The following is a 21,229-nucleotide window of genomic DNA, read 5'->3' as shown; positions in this document are numbered from 1 at the left end:
GTATTTGTCACCAAATATGCAGTTTTCATCCATTGTTTCTACATCCTTTCACCCTCTCTCTCCTCATGTCTGTGCTGCATGGTATCTCACAGGTCTCTGAGCCTATTAATTTTTCTTCATCTTTCTTTCTGTCCCTTGGATAGGTTAGTTTCTATGGACCTATCTTCAAGTTTGTTGACTTTTTTTCTGTGTGGTTATGTCTGCTGAGCCCCTCTAGTGAAATTTTTATCTCAGTTATTATACATTTCAACTCTAGAATTTCTATTTGGTTCCCTTCTGTAAGTTCTGTCTCTTTACTGGTATTCTCTATTTGGTGAGACACTATTCTTTCCTCTAGTTCTTTGGACATGGTTTCCTTTAGTTCTTTGAACATGGTTTCCTTTAGTTCTTTGAACATACTTTAAATAGCTGATTAAAATCTGGTACTGTTGTGGTTGTTCAGTTGCTTGCCACCCCATGGACTGCAGCATGCCAGGCTTGCCTGTCCGTCACTATATCCCAGAGTTTATCAAACTTATGTCCACTGAGTCGATGATGCCATCCAACCATCTCATCCTCTGCCACTCTCTTTTCCCCCTGCCCTCAATCTTTCCCACCATCAAGGTCTTTTTCAGTGAGTCAGTTCTTTGCATAAGGTGGCCAAAGTTTTGGAACTTCAGCTTCAGCATCTATCCTTCCAATGAATATTCAGGTTGGTTTCCTTTCAGATCGACTGGTTTGATCTCCTTGAAGTCCCAAGAGTCTTCTCTAGCACCACAGTTCGAAAGCATCATTTCTTCAGGGTTCAACTTTATGGTCCAACTCTCACATCTACCCGTGACTACTGGAAAAACCATAGCTTTGACTATATGTACCTTTGTCAGCAGTGATATCTCTGCTTTTTAATATGCTGTCTAGCCCCAAGACAATATCTGGTACTAGGGTAAATTAAAAGCTCTACAGAGCTTACTTTTCTTACCAACACTCTACTGTCTGTCTTGACTGAGCACTCTCTGGGTTACTAGAAGCCTTTGGTTAATTTCTAGAGTTTAAAGCTAATTCTGATTATATAAGGCAGACTTTTCATTGCTTTGATAGAATGAGAAACTTTCAGTGGTTCTTACTGGACCACTTTTTTGACCCTTTGCTTGGATTTTGATCCAAATAAACTATAGAAAAATACTTTGGAGACAACCGGTGGGAGTTCCCTGGGGGCCTAGTGGTTAGGATTCCAGGCTACAACTGCCATAGCCTGGGTTCAATCTCTGGTCAGAGAACTGTGATCCTGCAAGCTGCACAGTGTGGCCAAAAACAAAACAGCAAAAAACCCCTAAAAAACCACATTTGGCAAAAACTGAACACAGACTAGACAGCATATTGAAAAGCAGAGACATTACTTTGCCAACAAAGGTCCATCTAGTCAAGGCTATGGTTTTTCCAGTGGTCAGGTATGGATGTGAGAGTTGGACTGTGAAGAAGGCTGAGCGCCGAAGAATTGATGCTTTTGAACTGGGGTGTTGGAGAAGACTCTTGAGAGTCCCTTGGACTGCAAGGAGATCCAACCAGTCCATTCTGAAGGAGATCAGCCCTGGGTGTTCTTTGGAGGGAATGATGCTGAAGCTGAAACTCCAGTACTTTGGCCACCACATGCGAAGAGTTGACTCATTGGAAAAGACTCTGATGCTGGGAGGGATTGGGGGCAGGAGGAGAAGGGGACGACACAGGATGAGATGGCTGGATGTCATCACCAACTCGATGGACGTGAGTCTGAGTGAACTCCGGGAGTTGGTGATGGACAGGGAGGCCTGGCGTGCTGAGATTCATGGGGTCGCAAAGAGTTGGACACGACTGAGCGACTAAACTGAACTGAACTGAACACAGACTGGTCATCAGATTAAAATTTTTATTAAGGACATATATTCTTTTCAAGGCCCTATGATCAGTTAGAGCTACACAGTGGTGGTTAGAGTTTTCTTTGATTTGCTCTCAATACTCCGGCTCACATGCAAAAAAGTATGTGTGGGATGAGAGATATAAAACAATGGCACAGGGTTGATGGCTGTTGGATCTGGGTGATGGGTACATGAAGGTTTAATTACCAGTTTTTATTTTTAAAAATTTCCATAATAAAATGTTTTTTTAAAAAAACAGAAGGGGTACTCTTGGGTCCAAACAAGGCTGAACTTGGGAAAAATAACTGAGTTCCAAACTGGCCTTTGGTGAAAGGCAATAAAACAATGTCGTAGAAGACAGGCACACTGCGTGTTAAGAGAGTAAAGGCTAAAGCTACAGTACCGATCAGGTACCTCAGGATAAAGTTATACAGCAAGTAAAAACTATCTCTGGGTCTGGAAGGGCACAGTAATCAACTGGTCACATCCAGGCTGATCCCTGGCCCCAAGTCCCAAGTCTGTTGTTCTCAACCATTAATAAATACCACATCCCAGGGTGGTGGAAAAGATTTCTTTCCTGGGACTGGCGAAAGAAGTGTTGCCCAGACCGTTCCATTTGGCTCGAGCAGCACTATGACCAAGACCTGGAGCTGGAGCTGACAGACTTCAGAGGGCAGAGGCCTGGGCTAAGTAGGCGTTGGTCCTCCTGAGTGACCCACAGCCTCAAGACATCAACTGGGAAAAGGGAGCTTCCTCTGATGACCCTGGACTCCAGAGATCTTAAATTACCCTATAAAATGCACATTTGAGAGTTCTTTCCACCACACTCTAAATATAAGGACCTCAGACCCCTGAGGAAGGGAATATGGGAGAGCCCCCAGAAGGGTTCCTACAGGCCACCACACAAAGCCTGGGGCCCGGGTGCCCCAGTGTGTGCTCCAAAGCAGAAGGAGAACCTACCTCACCTGCTCTGCTGCCCCTTTCCAAAGGGGAACGAGAGCCACCATGGAAGACAGACGCCCTGAGGCCTTAGCTAAAGAGAGGGCTTGGGAACGAGGAACCGAAGTCAAGAACCAGCCATTCATTGGATACCCCTTTCCCTAGGAGGAGGAGCAGGAAATATACTTCAGGTCACAAAGAGAGCCCCTGGACCTTCCTTTGGACACAGCTGAGGGGGCTGAAAGTCCTCTCACCCAGGTAGGAGAGGAGAAGCTCAGCGGGGAGCTGGGAGCACTGATGGGCAGAGGATAAGCTGTGTGGCCCCTGTGGGGGAAAGGCAGAGCTCACTGCCCTCGGCTGCTCCAGCCAGGGGTGCCGCTGACCGAGGGCCTGTCAGAAAGGGGGACAGCACCTGAAAGACAGCCCAGACAATGACGCAGCATCCCTCAGTGGACCAGGGCCTTTCCCTGTGCAGCCGAGGGGCCGCTGAGTGTGGTCATGGCAGGCAGACTCTGTAACACGTGGACGGGGTAGGGGAGAGGGCCTGGGACACCACTAGCCGGCCGCTCTGTGTTGTCGCCACCATGATGCTGGGCGGAGCAGGGATGGCCTGGGGTGGGAGGCAAGCCTGGCATGGTCAGAAGTGCGATCTGCCAGTCGCTGTGGAGGGGCCGGACGATGCCATATGTCTTCCCTGTGAGGCGAAATCTGAAACCGGCACCTTGTGTCATGCTCCCCAGCATCCCTACCACCCATGGCCCCAGGCCCATGTTGCAACTAATTGACAGAAGAACAGCTTTATTGGTGACCCGAAGAAGCCAAGGTCACTCCCAGGCTATGTCAGCCTGCAAGGCCTTCTCTGGGCAGGAAAGTCAGTCACATAATTCACGGGGGTTCCTGACAAGAGATCAGAGCTCTACTCCTAATTATAAGAAAAATTCCCAAAATTCCTGATTTCAGAATCAACAAACAGAAGGTTCAAGGCTCGTGTCCCAACAGATATGCGTGTCCCTGCCTGTCCGCACAGGGGAGGCTGACCGAGCTGTTCAACAGTATCTGTGGGGCTGTGCAAACGCGGTAGAGGCCCACAAAGCCACAGGAAGTCTCCCTGAGACAAGTTTCCTGGAGAGTTCATGCTCCGGCAGGGAGTGGGACCTGGCCCTCAGCTTGCACCCCGAGTCTGATGAGGTTGGATCGCCAACCGGGCCTGGATAACAGAGAACCCCACCGCACTGGCCCTCAGCACAGGGACCCTCCATGGTCCAGGCTCAGTGGTGCCGCCACAGCCTGTCACTGGCCCCAGCCCCTCACTGCTGGGGTATCCCCAGCTTCCTGATGGGGTACAGGTACCACATCACCACCCCCGAAGGGTTGATGATCACGGTGAAGTTGGTTTTATCCTGGAGGCCACTGATGATGTCACCCGTATAGACGTCCTGGGCCTGCAGGGGGAGGACAACACCAATGCCACCCTAAGGATAGCTGCACAGACCCCACCCCACCCCGCAGAGGATGTAAACGCCTGGACTTTGGCCTGTCTGTGTGGAGCCTCCAGTATGCCCTACAGAAGTGGGAGCGTGAACCCCCCAATCACATCCCCTCTGGCCAAGCCAAGTGGTGCCTAAGCACAGGCGGGGGTGAGAACCTGAGAAATGTGCCACCAAGACCGAAGAGGGGAACCCACGACCCTGGGGGCTGGCAGGACTCGGTTACACACAGCAGTTCATCTACGTAGCTTGCAAGCACCAGAGCAGAGAACCACACCAGCCGGAGGACCCACGGCTTAGGGGGACGGGTATGTGAGTGAGGACCCAGCCACGCCCCCCCCCAGGGAAGCCCCAAGTCCTGAGACAGCAGAGCACTCACCTCATACACCACGGAGCTGCTGAAGTTCAGGCGGGCGAGGGATGAGTGGTAGTGATAAGGCATGTCCATCCTGCGGCTGAAGAAGACGATGGCGCTGGCCTCGCTGGCCAGGGGCCGCAAGTACACTTCAATGTGGGATTTCTCCTGGGCACAGAAGATGGCTAACTGGCTGGGGCCCCTGCTCAGCAGGCCCCGAAGCCCCCTTCCCAACCCTCCCTTGAGCTCTGGGTCCTGCCAGCCCACAGAAGCTTAGAGGAGGAAAAACAGCCCTCCAGCTCCAACTCCTCTAACTCCACCTTCCTTCCTCCTTTCTTTCTCTTTCTTCCCTTCTTCCTTCCTTCCTTTCCTTTCCTTCCCTGACTCAACAGATGCTCCTGGACACTTCCTCTGTGCCAGGCCCCCTGTTTGGACGTGACAAATGCCGCCTGAGGTCCTAAGGTCAGAGAGCTCACAGGCTAACAGGAGGGACACCCGTGGACAGCCCCTGGCTCTAGACCGGAGGGCACAGTCTAGTGGGAATGATGAGCTCTGCCCCGAGGAGCCAGGAGCAGGAAGCCCCATCCTCCAGAAGGTCTCTGGGCCGGGCTCTGTCAGCTCCTCTGCAGGATCAGATGCCTCCTCTGGGCATCACCGGCTCAACGGGTGCCTTCTAGAGTGGTGGAAATTCCTTTTCACTAGAGGGGCAAGGGTTCTGCGCAGAGAGCACAAGCTTTGAGGCGACGCTGCCGGCCTCAAGTCCCGTTGTGCCACTCACCAACTGTGTGGCCTTGGGACAAAGTCCCTGAGGCGCTTCAGGTTTAAGTTTCCTCATTTGTAAAACCAGGAAGGAGCATCTACTTTCTGAGAAAATGTATCTAGAATGCCTAGCACACAGCAGGTGCTCAAAAACTAGTAAACGCTGCTACCAGTACTTAGTTACAGTCCTTGGTTCAAGCAAGTCCTAAACTCTAAGGCAAGCCCCAGTTCTCTGCCAGACATCACAGACTTGCACAGATGTCTTGTATTAATACTTCCAAACCAGGGGGCCACGCTGTTCCCACGTGCATTTGTGGTGATGTCTCCCTTCCCCCAGTCCCATGAGCTGTCCTGCTCTGGCCCTGCTATTAGCCGGGTAAGCAGGGGACAGTCAAGGCAGCTGCCAGTACAGCCTCCGACTAATGCAACCAGGAGGGACTGAGTGGATTTCAGACCCCGATCCCAACCCCTTAACCTCCGGCTTGCAGCCTTGTTTTCAGGGAAGCCCAGTCTCTCAGTTTCCCCCCTTCCCTGCCCCCATACCCCAGTACCCTGAGAATCCTGCGTCCCTGGATGCCTAAGGGATCCTGGTTGATTTTGATCATGAGTGGATTCTGCAGGATGTCCATGTTCTGGGCGGAGATGGTACGCAGGTCTGTGGACATGAACAGGGGGGCCGCCAGCACCGTCCACAGGGCCATCTGGGCTCGGGCTTGCTCGAAGCTGAGGCCAAAGTTCCCGATGAGCAACTGGGGGCAGGAGAGAGGAGGGCTCAGCTCTGGCCCTCTACAGGGCGGTGGGCATGGGGACCAACCCTAAACTTGTAGCAAGACAAGATAGAGATGGGGAGGACGGCCAGGTATGGGCCCTAGTTCTGCCAATACTGTTCCCTGGCACTGTGGCTTTGGGGTGGGTCAAATCACTTTTCAGAGCCTCAGTGCTTTTCTTTTCCACCAAGAGTGTAGGGGTGATAATATGCTCTGACCATGTCACAGGATGTTGAAAGGATCCAATAAATCCTACTGCCGAAGGCATTTATAAACTGGAACATGGAAGAAATACAGCCAGGGCGGTAGGAAGTCAGACCTGAACAGTGTCTGCTCCTGCCACTAGCTACCCACATGCCCTAAAGAGAGTTGCACCAATGGGCACTCCTGTCGCCAGGGCAACCAGTACACCGACAGGACACACGATGATTGCCAACTCAACACTGCTGTGTACTCAATGAGACCAGTTTAGTTACACACTGCATATGTGCCAAATGGTGCCAAGCATTTAAAGGATCATCCTCCTGGGGACTCCCCTGGTAGTCAGTGGTTAAGACTCCAAGCTTCCACTGCAGGGGGTATGGGTTCGATCCCTGGGCGGAGAACTAAGATTCTGCATGCCATGTGGCAGGACCAAAAAATGAAAGTACTTGGCCTTGGGCCTAGCACTTAGTAGGTCAGTGAAGGTCAGCTCTTCCCTAACCCCTGGGGAGTTGAGTCCTGTTTACAATAACAGATATGCACTGGCCTAGAAAAATTAAAGGCTCATCCTTTTAACCCTCAAAACAACCTTATTACAGGAGCTACTATTTCAATTTTCCAAATGACAAAGCTGAGGCACAGAAAAAATGAAGTCAAGTGCCCAAGGTAAGTGGCAGAGCTGGAGCTCGAACTCTATAAAGCAGGTCCATTTCTCACCCTTTCCACCTGGTCAAGTATTTGTAATTATTATAACTGTCACTGGGGCTAAATACTTGGTGACTAAGTGAAGAGACAGCTATAAAACTGTAGGAGAAACTGCAAGGCAATTTAAGTGGTCAGGGCTATGAGTGAGGTAGGTATGAGGGGCCAGTTCTGCCTGTGGAGGGAACAGCACAGAGCGCTGAGAGGGGGCTCAGAGGCAGACCTGGCAAAGACAGTCTAGGGAGGGAATGACAGGAGAGAGGGGCTCATGGTGCGCTCCACCCTACAGAGGGGTGATGACCAGAGTCACTCCAGACCAAGTTCTCAAGCTTAAGGAAACATCAGAACCGTCTGGGAAGACTGTTAACAATGGGCATTCCCAGACCCTCCCTGAACATTCGGATCTAAGAGGTGGGGGTGGGGCCCTGGGAAAAGAATGGTAAGCAAGCTCCCACAGTATGTCCCACATGGTGTTCAAGGACACGCTTCAGAGGTGCCGAGCTAGAGCCTGGCAAAGAGCATCCAGGAAGACAGCACAGGGCCGTGGGCCTCGGGCCAGCCCCCTCCATGCTGGTACCATGTCTGGGTCGTTCCAGTGCCCTGGGCCGGCTATCGGCTGCAGCACGTCCTGGTGAGTCACAAACCAGTCCAAGACGGACAGCACGCTCCTCCAGGAGTCCTGGATGTCATCGAAGTTGCGCCAGAGGTTGCAGATGTCTGCCAGGAGGGTGTAGTTCACCTGGATTTGGGGGCAGGCAGAGTCACAGGCCAGTGTCACACTCTGCAGACCGGAGGCCTGTCCAGGGGCTGGGGAGCCTCAGCAGGGGACACAGAGGGTGGGAAGGGGTAAGAGATCACGCTTTGAGCGTGCTCAGGATGAGGAAGGGCCTCGGAGGGCATGCCCCTCCTCTGGGGCTGCCCAGGCCTCCCCTCCAGGTGTGCTGCTGGCCGGAAACTGACCCTTCCCTCTCATGCCAGCGGGGACCAAGCCCAGGGTATAGAAACCTCGGCTGGGGTACCCATAGCCTTCCTCCCACATGCCCACCCCTGTGTTCTCTCAGGGAGACTGACACCCTCCACCAGGGTTCTCCCTCCAGTCTGCACATCTGATTCCACCCTTTCTAGCATCCCACATGCTGAAGGGCCCCGGCAAGGTGCCCACGAGGCCTTTCGGAGGCTAGGCCCCACCTGCCTTGGCTTCACCAGTCTTCTGGCCCTCCAAGCCCACTCAGTACCACCCAGGATTCTGAGTGCTTGCAGGGGAGCCGTGTCAGCACCTGACACACGGCTCCCATGCCCTTCAGCCCACCTGACAAGTGTCTCCTCTAAGACCCTGGGCTGGGTCAGGCCCCTCAGGTACTTAACGACCCTCCTACAAATCAGCATGTGAGCAACTAAGATGACAGAAGCTCTGGCTGCACAGAAGGCAAAAAGGCCTGGGTATGGGCGGGTACTGCCAGGTGGGTGCAGAGAATGGCTCACCTTTGGGGGGAGGCCCCCTTCGTAGGCTGGCCAACTGCAGGAGAAGGCAATGGGGCGGCCTGTGGCATTCAGGGCAGCGGCCATCTTGGGGTACCCTGGAGAAGTCCAACCACCACATTTTAGGATGAAGAGACCCAAGGTGATCTCGGGCCTCAGCTCAAACCTCCCCCCACACATGAGGAGACTAATGCTCAAAAGAGGAGGCACCTCCCCTGTACCCAGAGCTGCATACACACCCTGGGCAGAGCAAGGCACCAGAGCTCTGGGAGCCAAGATACCCCTAGGCCCTGGGGGAGAGGAATTGGGAAGCACTACCCCCTAGGGGCCATACAGACAGCTGCTGGGGGGCCTTCCACGGCCACCCCTCCCTGTCTACCTAATGGCTCCCAGCCAGCTGCGGGACCCACCCTCGGCCCGCTCCTGGGGGGTTGAGTAGCAGCCATCCAGCTTCAGCATGTCCACCTTCCACTCGGCGAAGGTTTGCGCATCCTGCACCACCTTGTCTAGCGTCGTGCCCGGGTAACCCATGCAGGTGAAGTTGCCCAAGTCCTCGTAGATGCCCAGCTTCAGGCCCAGGGAGTGAGCCTGGGGTAGGGAGGGGTTGAGAACACAATGGATACCTCAGGGAACCACTCACAGGCACAGCTGACCAGGCCCCATTACAACCTTCAGAGGCTCCTGAAAGCCTGGAGGGAAGGGTCCCAGCTTTCTGGCCTGGCTTTGCCTCTGCCACCATGACCCTTCCCCTCCCTCCCACCTTGTGTGGGCTGTCTCGGCCTCTAGGCATTTCCTCCTGCCATCCTCTCTGCCTTGAATGCCCTCTCTGGGATCAGCCTCCTCCAGAGAACCTTCCTAAAATCCCAGGCTGAATAAGAGGTCCTTCATTGCTCTTGCTCACGACCGTGGCTCACAACTACCTGTTCACGTATCTATTTCCTCCACCAAACTGTTTGTTCTCAGGCAGGGATTATAGAAATGAGCCCTAAGTAGGATGGCATGGAAAGAGTGGTCTGGCCCTCAGGCCAACATGCACGACAGGGCTGGGGTGGGGGGCTCACATAGTCAGCCAGGAAGGCAATGCCGTGGGGGAAGCGCTTGCGATCCGGCACCAGGTTGCCCTTGGCATCACGTCCACCAATCCAGCAGTCATCGATGTTAAGGTATACGTAGCCCAGATCCCGCCATCCATCCTGCGCCAGCCGGTCAGCCATCTCCATGAAGAGCTGCTCACTGGCGGGGGGCAGGGGAGAGGGCTGCTCAGTGGCCCAGCGTGGGCCTCGCCCTAACCCCACCCCCCTTCCTCAGAGTGTTTCAAACTTCTTAGATACTCTGAGTGTGGATCTAGCCTGTACGTACCATGGCCTTTGCTGTCAAGCTGGAGACTAAGCCAGGCGACCAAGGGTTATGTCCTGAGCCATAAGCAGGGTGGAGCGAAAGGGGTGATTTGGCTTCCAGGCCAAGAAGCAGGACTGGGCCAGTGGGAAGCACGTGGGGTCAGGCCTGACCCTTAACCGTGATCTCCTTTCCCTTATCTCAGGGGCTGGGTCCCCTACAGGCCTGAGGTTACCACAGATGCCCCCCTCATGACGCTGAGTGTCAGATGTCTCAAAAGTTACCTCTGGTTGCTTCCTCTCTGGGATGGGGGGGCGGCCCTAACCCTGCCCTCTTTTCGAGCTGACCCCACCCCCGCCTGCCCCCACTCTTGTCTGGTGGTGCAGACCTGACTCACCTGATGCAGTTCTTCGGGTCCTCACTGCAGTCGATGTTGCAGCGGAAGCGTTCCCAGGCCAGCCAGCCCATGGGTGGCTTCCGAAGGAGCCCATTCTCCAGGACTAGCACCCGGGCCACCAAGGCCAGGAAGAGCACTGTGGGGGGGTGGACTGTGAGTGGCTCCCACAGCCCCAGCCCTCTCCCCACCCTATCCGCATGCCGCCCAGCCCTGCACATTAGGGGAACTAGACTCTCCAGCTTAAGGTGGAATGGGCTCTTCCTGCAACTGCTGGCTCCCACCAGGCTGTGAGTGGGTGGACAGTCCCAGGCATAGGGCGGTGTCTGAGGCCTGGATTTCCCCCTGCTGTCGCCACAGCAGTGCTGGGATCACCAAAATCTAACAGCTGGAGTCACAGCCTTTCTACACCCTGACCAGCTCTCCCTACTCCATTCACACAGAACTTGACAGGACACTGTAGCCAGGCCCCAGGTCTCCTGAGCCCCATCCAGGGCTCGGTGTTCTCCGTAGGCACCCAAGAGGCTTTGGAAGGGCTTAAGAGGTCAGCTGGTGGGAACAGCACCATAGGGCCTTAATTCACTTATCTGTAAAATGTAATTTCTATACTGACGTATATGCCTGTTATCAGCACACCTTGATGTTACAGAAGATAGGGCCTCTGGCTGTGAGGTAGAGGGGGTGAGCAAAGAAGAGAGGTCTCTTTGGAGGGGAACTGATTCTTGCCTGGGAAGGATCTCCTTTCCTGGCCCACCTCCAAGAATAAGAGAGGAACATGTCTCCCCATATGCCCACATCAGAGAAGGAGGCCCAGAAACCACAGGACTGGAACTTCCTCCAGGCATCACCCGCCCCCCTCTCCCCCGCCCCCGCAAGTGGTCACTTACCCCTCCCAAAGCCACACACACCCCACCCGGTCAGTGTAGGTACCTGTCTTCAGAAACATTGCTCTGGACTCAGCGGTCTCAGGACCTGACCAGATTTGCTCTGCTTTTACCAGCCTCTGTATGTCGGGATTTGAAAGCTAAGAAACGTTAGAAAAGCACTGGAAAAAAAAAAAAAAAAAGAAAGAAAAGCACTAGGGTCCCCCCTGTTTGGCTAGCCCTGCCGCCCTTGGCTGTGGGTCCCACGCTGGGTGCCCAAGCCGCCCTCACAGCCCCCAGTCTCTCCCCCCAGCCATCACTTCCCCGAGCCTGGGTTCTTCCGTCGGAAATACTCAACAAGGTATCGTGGACGTTAGACCTCACCTCCTCTGCCCTCCTGGGAACCCCGAGTGCCCAAGGGCGACCCTCTGCCAGGCTAGGGTCAGAAAGAGGCAGCTACAGACTCCAGGACGCCCAGGAAGATCGGAGGTGGCGGGCCGGGGGCCAGGCCTCCGCTCCCACCGGGGCTGGGTTGCCGCCCCGCCCCCAAAGGCCGCAGGCCCAGAGCCCCAGCCCTGGGAGCCCACCCACAGTCGCTCATCCTCGGCAGCTCACCGACTCTTCCGCTGCGATCTGAGCCGCCGCCAGGTTCTGTCTCCCGAGTAGACTACCGCCGCAGTCACCTGATTCGTCTACCGCGTTCCAGTGGGGCGGGGCCTGACGGACGCAGACCTTCCCGGCGGAACCTATCAGAATCCCCCTAGCAACGTCCTGCCCCGCCCTACACGGGCCCAGAAAGCCCTGGGAACCTCCCAAAGCCTCTCCTACTTCGTGCTTCGGCTCTGCGCGCTCCCGAGGCAGGCACGCGCCCACCGCACAAGCTCCTCATCTTCGCCGAGCTAGTCCTTTCGCTTCTGCCGGGTCCCTTAAGGCGAGGATTCAGTTCAGTTCAGTCGCTCAGTCGTGTGCGACTTTTTGAGACCCCATGGACTGCAGCATGCCAGGCCTCCCTGTCCATCACCAACTCCCGGAGTTTACTCAAACTCATGTCCATTGAGTGGGTGATGCCATCCAACCATCTCATCCTCTGTCGTCCCCTTCTCCCGCCTTCAATCTTTCCCAGCCTCAGGGTCTTTTCCAAGGAGTCAGTTCTTCGCATCAAGTGGCCAAAGTTTTGGAGTTTCAGCTTCAGCATCAGTCCTTCCAATGAATATTCAGGACTGATTTCCTTTAGGAAGGACTGGATCTCCTTGCAGTCCAAGGAACTCCCAAGAGTCTTCTGGATAGGGCACTGTAGATGCTCATTTAATAGCTGTGGCATGGATACTTGCTGAGGGCTTTTTTAAAGAAAAATGAGAGCATGCCCTGGAGTATGGCCCATAGTAAACCACTCAGAAACTGTAGTGGAAGATGAATAGGCGCTACGAACCACTTTTTAAAGCCAGGAGACTCTCCTACCCTGCCTGACACTTGGGCCACCTGTTATGCTTATCCAGACACTCTGCATTCTTTCTGTTTTCATTCATCACATTCCTACTGAGCAACGACTAGATACCAAACACTTTATTTTTGGCAACCTTCACTTGGATGGTCAAAGGCATCTCAAACAGAACTGGTTCCAAACACCTGCCACTTTCATATCTCAGGTTAATGGCAACTTTCCTTCCAGATGCTCAGGCCAAAACATTAGAGTTCTCCTTGGCTCCTCTTCCCCTCACTCCCTACGTCCAGTCTCTGTGCAAACCTAGTACTCTCCACCTTCAAACCCCATGCTGAGGAATTTCCCTGTGGTCCAGAGGTTAAGACTCCCTACTTCTACCGCAGGGGGCGCTGGTTCCATACTTGGCTGGGGAAGGAAGATCGTGCATACCCACGCAGTGCGTCCAAAAAAAATAATCAAGCAAACAAACCTGAATTTGGCCATTTCTACTCTCCCAGCACCCATCACATCTTGCCTGGATTACTCCAGCATCCTCCTCACTGGTCTGCTTCCACTCATATTTTTTTCTTCCTAGCAGCCAGAGAAATCCTTTAAAACATAGCTCAAGACCTCACTCGAAGGCTTCCCTGGTGACTCAGTGGTAAAGAATCTCCCTGCCAATGCAGGAGACACGGGTTTGATCCGTGGTCCTGGATGATTGGACATTACCAGGCGCCACAACTATTGAGCCTGTGCTCTGGAGCCTGGGAACTGAACTACGGAGCCCATGGGCCGCAACTACTGAAGCCTTCTCACCCTAGAGCCAGTGCTCAGCAACGAGAAGCCACGACGACGAGAAGCCTGCACACTCCAACTAGAGAGCAGCCCCTGCTCCCTGCAACTAGAGAAAAGCCCCGGCAGCAATGAAGATAGAGCACAATAAATAATTACTAAAGAAAAACAAAAAACAACAACAAAAACTGCTGGGAGCCGGCATATTGCATATTGAGTGCATATTGCATATTGAGTGCAGCACTTTCCACAGCATCATTTTTCAGGATCTGGAATAGTTCAACTAGAATTCTGTCACTGCCGGGAGTCAGCGTGAGGCACTCCGCCCGTGGCAAAGGTCATGAGGAAGGAGGCTTGGCATACGCAAAGGTGGGATCGAGCCTCAGGAGTCCCCCTGGAAATTCTCGAGCATCTACCCCCAAAACCAGAGTCTGCCTACTTTCTGCTTTGTGCTTTCACCTACATCTCTGACTTTACAGGGGGCTGTCCCCCACTACCTCTCTCTGAAAAAAGAATTAGCTTACAGCTCCAGTTAATAATTCCTGGGTGTGACAGTGTTTAACCTACAAACTCCTTTGGAAATCCTCTAGCCTGCCTGAATAGGTTTTTCCGGCCACATGTGATTGTTCAGAGCCTCCCAACTGTGAGAGGCAGATGTTCTAAACTGTCTAAACACAGATTCTTTTGAGTAGTTAAAAGATTGATTAGAAATTGTATTGGTGAAGGGTTTTTCACTTATTGAGCCAATGTTTGCTGCTAAGTCTCCATACTCCTTACCTACTGTGTCCTTGGCAGTGTATTGATTGATATAATGGGTGTATAGAAACGTAAAATGCAGCTTTGTCCAATGCTTTTTTGGAGGCTGGTGCCTGACTTTGGAATAATCACCTTTAGAGAAAAATAAGTTTCTTAAAATGTTAACAGGCCTCCGGGCCAGAAGATGATATCAATCACCTGAACTTTTGCATATGATAAGTTTGAAAGCCTGGCTTAGATTAGAACCAGGAACTGCTGTCCTTGCATGACTCCACCCCTTCCCCCATTATCCTCTATGCATAACTTAAGGTATAAAAACTACTTTGGAAAATAAAGTGCGGGCCTTGTTCACCAAAACTTCGTCTCCCCATGTCGTGCTCTCTCTCAAATTCTGGCTGAGTCTCCATCTGGAGCGCGGAACCTACCATGCTTGCTAATTATGCCTGGGCTTCTAAGATCCGACCGGGGAGGCCTCAGTGTCTCCTCTCCTTCGGGAGAACGGAAGGACGCCTGCGGCCTACGTAAGTGGTGCAAACTTCTCGTCTTGAAGTTTTATTGGTCTCCCACGTAAACCAAGCTACTCAGCCTCTTTTCTGCACTGACTTTTCCTACTGAGCTATCCTCATTCTATTACTCTTTATATCCTTAATTAACATTTAATTAAGCAGTTGTTTCCTGACCCTCACCTACGCCGTCTCTCCTTCGAATACCCTGGATCAGCCGGGGCTGGACCCCGGCAAAAAACCTTATTCAAGACCTGGGGATGGCCGTTCGTTTCAGTCTGGAGTAGCAACCCTCACAGATTTACAAAGCCCCACCCCACACATTCTAACCCCATATCCTGCTGCTCCTGCCACTCCCCAACACACACACACACACACACACACACACACACACACACACACACACACACGGGTCTCCCTGCAGTTCCTCAAACACAGCAGGTCTCAGAGCCATTGCACTAGCTGTTCCTTCTGCCTGGAATGCTCTCCCTCCAGATTCTGGCATGAATGGCTCCCTCGTTTCCTTCAATTATTTCTCAAAAGTCACATTTCTAGGTGAGGCCTACTGTGACCATTCTGTTTAAAACTGCAACCTTCCTACCGCACCCCCCCCCCCATTCCCAGACCCCTTAACCCCTGCTCTATGTTTTCCACAGAATTTATTGCCTCCTATCTCATTTATTATGGTGTCTATTAGTAACTGAATAAAAGTTAGTGGGGGAGACAGATAATAAACAGGAAACAAAAGCGTGAATGTAAGGAACTTTTTTTTTTAGAAGTGGTTAGTGTTATCATGCAAATACAAACCAGGGATGTGATAGAGACCCGCAGGCAGGCTGCTTTCTCAGGGCTGGGGAGGGGACAGGAACTGAGGCCTAAATAATGTGAAGGACCTTGGAGGAGTTAAGAGCCTTGGGGTAGGGTTGGGAAGGAGGCGAGTTCTTGCAGGAACTGCCAGGGCCAGAGCTCTTCGAGGAGACAACCAGCAAGTTCATGGGCAGATGTTCTGAGCTCACCAGGCTCCCGGGGCTGTCAGGAAGCCTCCCCCGTCTTTGGTTGTGCACTCCTGCGTCCTTTTACCGCAGGCCTAGCTGTCCACTGACCCCAGGCAGGGCCTGGGCGCTGAAGATGGGTTCTAGGCTGGCAGGAGTGAAGGGAGCAGAAATGAATAATCCCCCCTCCCCACCCCGGAAGCGGAGATCCAGCCGACTCCAGGGGGCCGGGTTGGGTGACTGGGAAGCTGGGCTGGGCCTCGCGGACTGGATAGGAGCCCGCCCAGAGGAGGCGTCTGGGCCGAGGCCGTCCCAGACTTGGCTCTGTGCGAGAAGTGGGCCGGGCGGGGAGAGGGGGGCTGGAGAGGGGGAAAGAGAAGGTCCCGAAGTTCTTGGGAGGTGGCCTGGGTCTGAGGTCCCCGGATGGCCCGAGGTGGGACTCCGGGTTCGAGGCCGGCCACCGCTGACCAGCACTGGGCCTCACGCCGGGCACGGCCGGCCAGGCCTCAGTTTCCCCCGGTGTGGATCGCGGGGCCTAGTGAGTAGTGGGCGGGGAGGGGTGAGGGCGGTAATTCGAGCCGCCCAGGCGGGGTCTCTTGGCTCCCGCGGCCACGTTTAGCGGCCCGGACAGACGGTGGCGTGGGGTCCGGAGTCGAAATGGCCCCGGGCCACCCCGCGGGCCGCGCTCCTGAGCTTCGGGGGCGTGGAGGTGAGAGCGGGCCCGGCGGGCTCGGGAGGAGGCGGCCCCGGGAGGAGGCGGCCCCGGGAAGGCGTGGCCCGCGGGGACGTGGCGGGGCCGCTCCCCGCGCGATGGGGAAACCGAGGCGGCAGCCGCGCCCCGAGTCTGCGGTGCTGGCCGCGGAGTTCCCGGTGAGCCCACCCCGTTTCTGGGCGACAGCGGGTCAGACACCTCCAGCCCCCCGCGGTGGCCATGGCCAGTGGGTCCCACGCCCCAGCCCGCCGCTCCTCTAACAAAAGAATCTAGAAAAATGCAGTGCAGCGGATTCCCGCCGGGGTTGAAATGCGGGCCTCGTTAACCCGGGAAGCGGGTGGGGAGGAGACGTCCTTCTCTGGGGAGGGGAGACAGTTAGGTCGGCGGATCTCCTCTCCGCGTCCCAGTGCTGGACGGCCGGGAGGCGAGGCCACTGCTCAAGGAACCAACCATCTGTGTTATTCTCTTCCTTCTCCTCCAACCACCATCGGAGACCGGCCCAGCCCCCATCTCAGGACCCTGCTTGCTTCTCTCCATAGCCCTTATCAAGACGGGTCTTCACGTTATTTAATTGATTTTAAAAGACACTAATTATTATTTATTTTTGTCCTTTTTCTTTTTCTTTTTTTTTACAGTGTGCCTCCCCCTCGGAAATGTAGGCTCCAGGAAGGAGGGGCTTTATTTTGTCCACGATTGTATTCAGTTATTTTAACAAATACTTTCTGAGGACCTCCCCAAGCCCTGCAAAGGGCTGGATATTGGGGAGGTTCTACCGGAACCAAGTCCAGTTGGTTGGTTCTAGACATTCTGGGGCTGGGGACAGCGCTGTAAACACAAAGGAGATCATTGTGGGATGAAGGCTGCTGTTGGGTCACCTTAGATCAGACCACCTTCCTGATCAGGACCACCTTACATATAGTGATCAGGGCAGGCCTCTCAAATTAGGTCACTTAAAGACCGCAGATAAACTATGTGGCAAGTACTAAAAGGGAAAAGCAACAAGCTATGTGGGCACTTAACTCTGACCTAGCCTTAGAGGGCAGGGCGCTGAGGTCCAAAGAGTGATGATCAGGATGATGGGACTCAGATCCTTAAATTGCTCGTAAGTGCAGGGCCTGGGTGGACCTGTGTGTGTATGTGTATTTTGGGCAGGGCAGTAGATTATCAGGGGTCAGGGAAGGCTTCCTGGAGGAGGTGGTGGTTTCATTTGACCTGAGGCTGAATAGGAGGCTGAGTAGGAGTAAGTCCAATCCTTTAGGATGGATTGACTATATTTGAGAATTCTTTTGCAGGTGTCCTGGAAACCACGTGGTCAAAGGGCTGAGCCGTGTGGCCAGACAAGAGAGACCCCCACCCCTGCCCAGGGAGCTCTGCGGGTAAGTGGGTCACTGCCAGGACTTGCCCCCCAAAGAGGTGAGGGAATCAGGAGACCAAGCTCTGCTTCTCACTGGCCACGTGATCCTGGGAAGTTCACCTTCACTGTTCTGGTCTCAGTTTTCTGTGAGTCAGGAGAACAGTTGGATTATATGCCACTTGTGTGGGCTTCTCTGGTGGCTCAGATGGTAAAGAATCTGCCCGCAACATGGGAGACCTGGGTTCGATCCCTGGGTTGGGAAGATCCCCTGGAGAAGGAAATGGCAACCCACTCCAGTATTCTTGCCCGGAGAATCCCATGGACGGAGGAGCCTGGCAGGCTACAGTCCATGGAGTCACAAAGAGTCGGACAGAATTGAAGTGACTTAGCACACATGTATGGGGCACCAACACTCAGTAGTTGAGGTTGATCCTACTCCACCACGCCCTGTGTTTGTACTTGTTTCCTGAGAAGGCCCCTATCTGAACCCACACTGATCGAGGAATGAGGCAAGCCTGCCCCACCCCAGCCCTATCGGGCCCTGCAGGCAGCTAAAGGACTACTGTGCCATCAAATGGAGAGGCCAGCAGGGACCCATGGAGCCCACGGAAACCCTGGATGTTTAGCTTCAAGGTTGGAGCTAAGGGACCCTCAGATTAGGGGGTGATGTAAGCACAGTGGTTTTTATGAGTTTGGGGTTCATTTCAGCCCGGCTGATGCCTTTTCCTTTGGGTTTTAAAAAGCTGTTCACAGCCCTGCCATACTTCCTGGTCTGACACAAATTACATTTTCCTTTTCTCTGAGTCCTCTGATAACCAGGTTTTTTGTTGTTTTTTTTTTTGCATGATCCTCACAACCCTTTGAGAACAAAGGCAGGGAGACTAGCCCATTTCACAGATGGAGACACAGAACCTCAGGGCACAGAAAGTAAGAAGAGGCCACCGGGCTGGGGCCCAGGTCTCCTCCAGAGCCAGGACTCTTTTTCCCACGGGGTGCAAGCACCGCCTCCCTCTCTGATCGCTGTTCGCCTCTGTCATCTCACAGTTTTCTTGGGAGCCATGAAGCTAAACGAGAGGAGTGTGACCCACTACGCACTGAGCGACTCCCCGGCAGACCACACAGGCTTCCTGCGCACCTGGGGAGGCGCAGGGACGCCACCCACCCCCAGTGGCGCTGGCCGAAGGTGCTGGTTTGTCCTCAAGGGCAACCTGCTGTTCTCCTTTGAGAGTCGAGAGGGCCGGGCGCCTCTGAGCCTCGTGGTGCTGGAGGGCTGCACGGTGGAGCTGGCCGAGGCTCCCGTGCCTGAAGAGTTTGCCTTCGCCATCCGCTTCAACGCTCCTGGGGTGCGCCCACACCTGCTCGCTGCAGATGGGCCGGCGGCCCAGGAGGCCTGGGTGAAGGCGCTGTCTCGGGCAAGCTTTGGCTACATGCGTCTGGTGGTGCGCGAGCTGGAGAGCCAGTTGCGTGAAGCCCGTCACAGCCTGGACCTGCACCGCCGCTCATCCTGGAAGGCCGTTTCCGGCCGCTGCAAGCCCCAGGCTCCTGACCGCTGGTCCCCTGGCCTGGAGAACGGCCACTCCCTCTCCAGAGATTGCAGCCCAATAGGCTTGGTGGAAGAAGGGGGCAGCCGGCCAGCAGGGCGGGGCTTGGCTGAGTGGGAGCTGCAGGGCCCTGCCAGCCTCCTCCTAGGCAGGGGGCAGAGCCCCGTGTCCCCTGAGACCTCCTGCTTTTCTACCCTGCATGAGTGGTACGGCCGGGAGATTATGGAGCTGAGGCGGGCCTGGCTGCAGAGGGCCCAGGAGAACCAGCCAGAATGCAAGGACCAGGACAGACCCTGAGCCTGGGCCCTTCGGGTTCAGCCCTTGTCCTGCTGGTCAGGATGCCAGGGCCAGTGCTTTTTCAGGAGTTTAAGGTTTTATAGGTTCTTTTTTTTTAAACTGGTTTCTGAAGTTGCTTTTGAGGTGAGCACTCTGCTTCCTGCTTTTTAGGTTTTTTCCCCCCAGGTTCCAAGTCCACCTTCATGCCTAGAGGGAACTGCAAAATCATTAACTTTCAACCCATTTATTTCCTGAGGCCCAGAGAGGAGAGGTGGCTTGCTCAGCAGTCACAAGGCAAGACTCAGGTCTGCTGACTCTGCGCTGGACTGCCCCTCTCTCAGGGGATATTAATGAAGTGGGTAATATCACATGACCACAGGTCACTCCACCTTCACCTATACGATTCTACAGTTTCCAACATGGGGAATCTTGTGTAAATACCCGAAGTTGCCTGAAGTGTTGGCTTGAGGGATTGACACTGTCAGAAAAAGTGGACTTACTGTGTCACAGGGGTTTCTGGGGCCTGGCTCCTCCTGAGTGATGAGAAGATTGAACATGGGACCCCTATCCTGCAGTGAAGACAGGGCCCTTTGGTGAGAGAGGGCCTTTAGTAAAGAGGGATTTATCCTGATCAGAAAGTGTTAGGGCCCCTCTTCTTTCCATGACTGCCCCGTCAACAGATGGTGCTGGTCACTGCCCCAGGAGGGGCCAGTAGCTTTTCTGTTAGCAGAAACTCTGTCCTCAACTGCCAAGTGGGAAGCTGAAGTGGGCTCCCTGGGAAAGTCAGTGACTTTGAATTTCAGTCCTGGGCATTTTAGGAGCTTGGACATAGGATTCCTGGCACCCTGTGATAAACTCTTCTCTCTTGACTGGGCCCCTAAAGGTATTCCCGATCCAGAAACCCCTAGGAACTGCTTCAGTCTTTCTTATTACCCAGCGTGTATCTGCCAAGACCCTCTGGTTTCTACTGTCACCAGCATGGTGCCAAGCATTTTCTTTACCAGTTGTTCTGAGAGGCAAAGTGACTGGGTGGACAGGGCCAGAGGCCGATCAGCCTGGCATCCTGATTCTGGTGGCAGCGGCTGGATGGAAGATTCAGAGCCTGGTCCAGTATACACAATCTCTCCCTTAGCCTCTTTCCCTCACTGGGGTCTTATGAGGCCTGACGAGGGGCCAACTAGGCCTAGAGTCTTCAGCTTAAGAGCCTTTTTCAGTCCAGGAGGCTGCAATGCTGCCCAGGGTCCAGGACCTGCTCCGAGGAAGCTGGGTTTGTTTCCTAAGAAGAGGGGCTACCTTCCTAGCCCTGTATGGGAGCCCCACAGCCTGTGTCTCTTGTTTCATACGCAGATATTATAGGTTTTTTGGTTATATTTATTGTTACAGTGCTTTTTATACGATTAAAACACCATGTTTATTACTCGTATTGGTTCCTTTTTAGCAGTTTGTGTGAAAGCCCCCATTCCCCCCCTTTTCAGATATATATTCCCCCTTTTCAGATATATTTTCCATTTGGTTGTACATAACATATACCGTGGCATGAAATAAATTTCCAAAATCATTTCAGTAGCACAAGTAATAAATTTGAATTGTATTTTTAAAGTGTTTAAAAAATAGTTTGAAGTTCAATTAAAGTGGTCTTTCATTTCAGTAACTCCCTCCTCGGCCAAGCCCTGGCTGTCCTGGGTGCGGGAACAATAACAGAAATCTGCAAGTTTCACAAGAACAACCCCA

At 53.7% G+C, this 21,229-nt stretch overlaps 2 protein-coding genes across 10 annotated transcripts; one reads left to right on the top strand and one right to left on the bottom strand.

Moving 5' to 3' along the window:
- Positions 1-3,591: 3,591 nt before the first annotated feature.
- Positions 3,592-11,922, bottom strand: NAGA (alpha-N-acetylgalactosaminidase). Of its 4 annotated transcripts, none has more exons than XM_044942485.1 (10): positions 11,768-11,922; positions 11,220-11,334; positions 10,293-10,428; positions 9,622-9,793; positions 8,971-9,148; positions 8,564-8,658; positions 7,659-7,820; positions 5,963-6,160; positions 4,677-4,820; positions 3,592-4,252 (listed from the first exon to the last, which is right to left on the bottom strand). In XM_044942485.1, the coding sequence occupies exons 2-10, from the start codon at positions 11,233-11,235 to the stop codon at positions 4,118-4,120; spliced, it is 1,236 nt and encodes a 411-aa protein (XP_044798420.1). In that variant the 5' UTR covers positions 11,236-11,334; positions 11,768-11,922; the 3' UTR covers positions 3,592-4,117. The 4 variants fall into 4 exon arrangements, with proteins under 4 accessions (XP_044798420.1, XP_006068982.1, XP_044798422.1 ...); XM_006068920.3 differs by having other exon boundaries at positions 11,220-11,292; positions 11,768-11,908; XM_044942487.1 differs by having other exon boundaries at positions 11,220-11,313; positions 11,768-11,828.
- A 2,670-nt stretch (positions 11,923-14,592) lies between these two features.
- On the top strand, positions 14,593-21,056 carry PHETA2 (PH domain containing endocytic trafficking adaptor 2). 6 transcript variants are annotated; one of them, XM_044942482.1, is made up of 4 exons: positions 15,949-16,153; positions 17,620-17,703; positions 18,554-18,608; positions 18,726-21,056. In XM_044942482.1, the coding sequence occupies exon 4, from the start codon at positions 18,740-18,742 to the stop codon at positions 19,517-19,519; it is 780 nt and encodes a 259-aa protein (XP_044798417.1). In that variant the 5' UTR covers positions 15,949-16,153; positions 17,620-17,703; positions 18,554-18,608; positions 18,726-18,739; the 3' UTR covers positions 19,520-21,056. The 6 variants fall into 6 exon arrangements, with proteins under 6 accessions (XP_044798418.1, XP_044798417.1, XP_006068983.2 ...); XM_044942483.1 differs by lacking the exons at positions 15,949-16,153; positions 18,554-18,608 and adding an exon at positions 14,593-14,641; XM_006068921.3 differs by lacking the exon at positions 18,554-18,608 and having other exon boundaries at positions 16,096-16,153.
- The last annotated feature ends 173 nt before the right edge of the window (positions 21,057-21,229 follow it).

The sequence above is a fragment of the Bubalus bubalis genome, chromosome 4, assembly GCF_019923935.1.
Source record: "Bubalus bubalis isolate 160015118507 breed Murrah chromosome 4, NDDB_SH_1, whole genome shotgun sequence".
In the NCBI taxonomy this organism is placed as follows: Eukaryota; Metazoa; Chordata; class Mammalia; order Artiodactyla; family Bovidae; genus Bubalus; species Bubalus bubalis.
The sequence above is the reverse complement of the archived record's forward strand: the minus strand, read 5'-3'. Positions and strand labels throughout refer to the sequence as shown.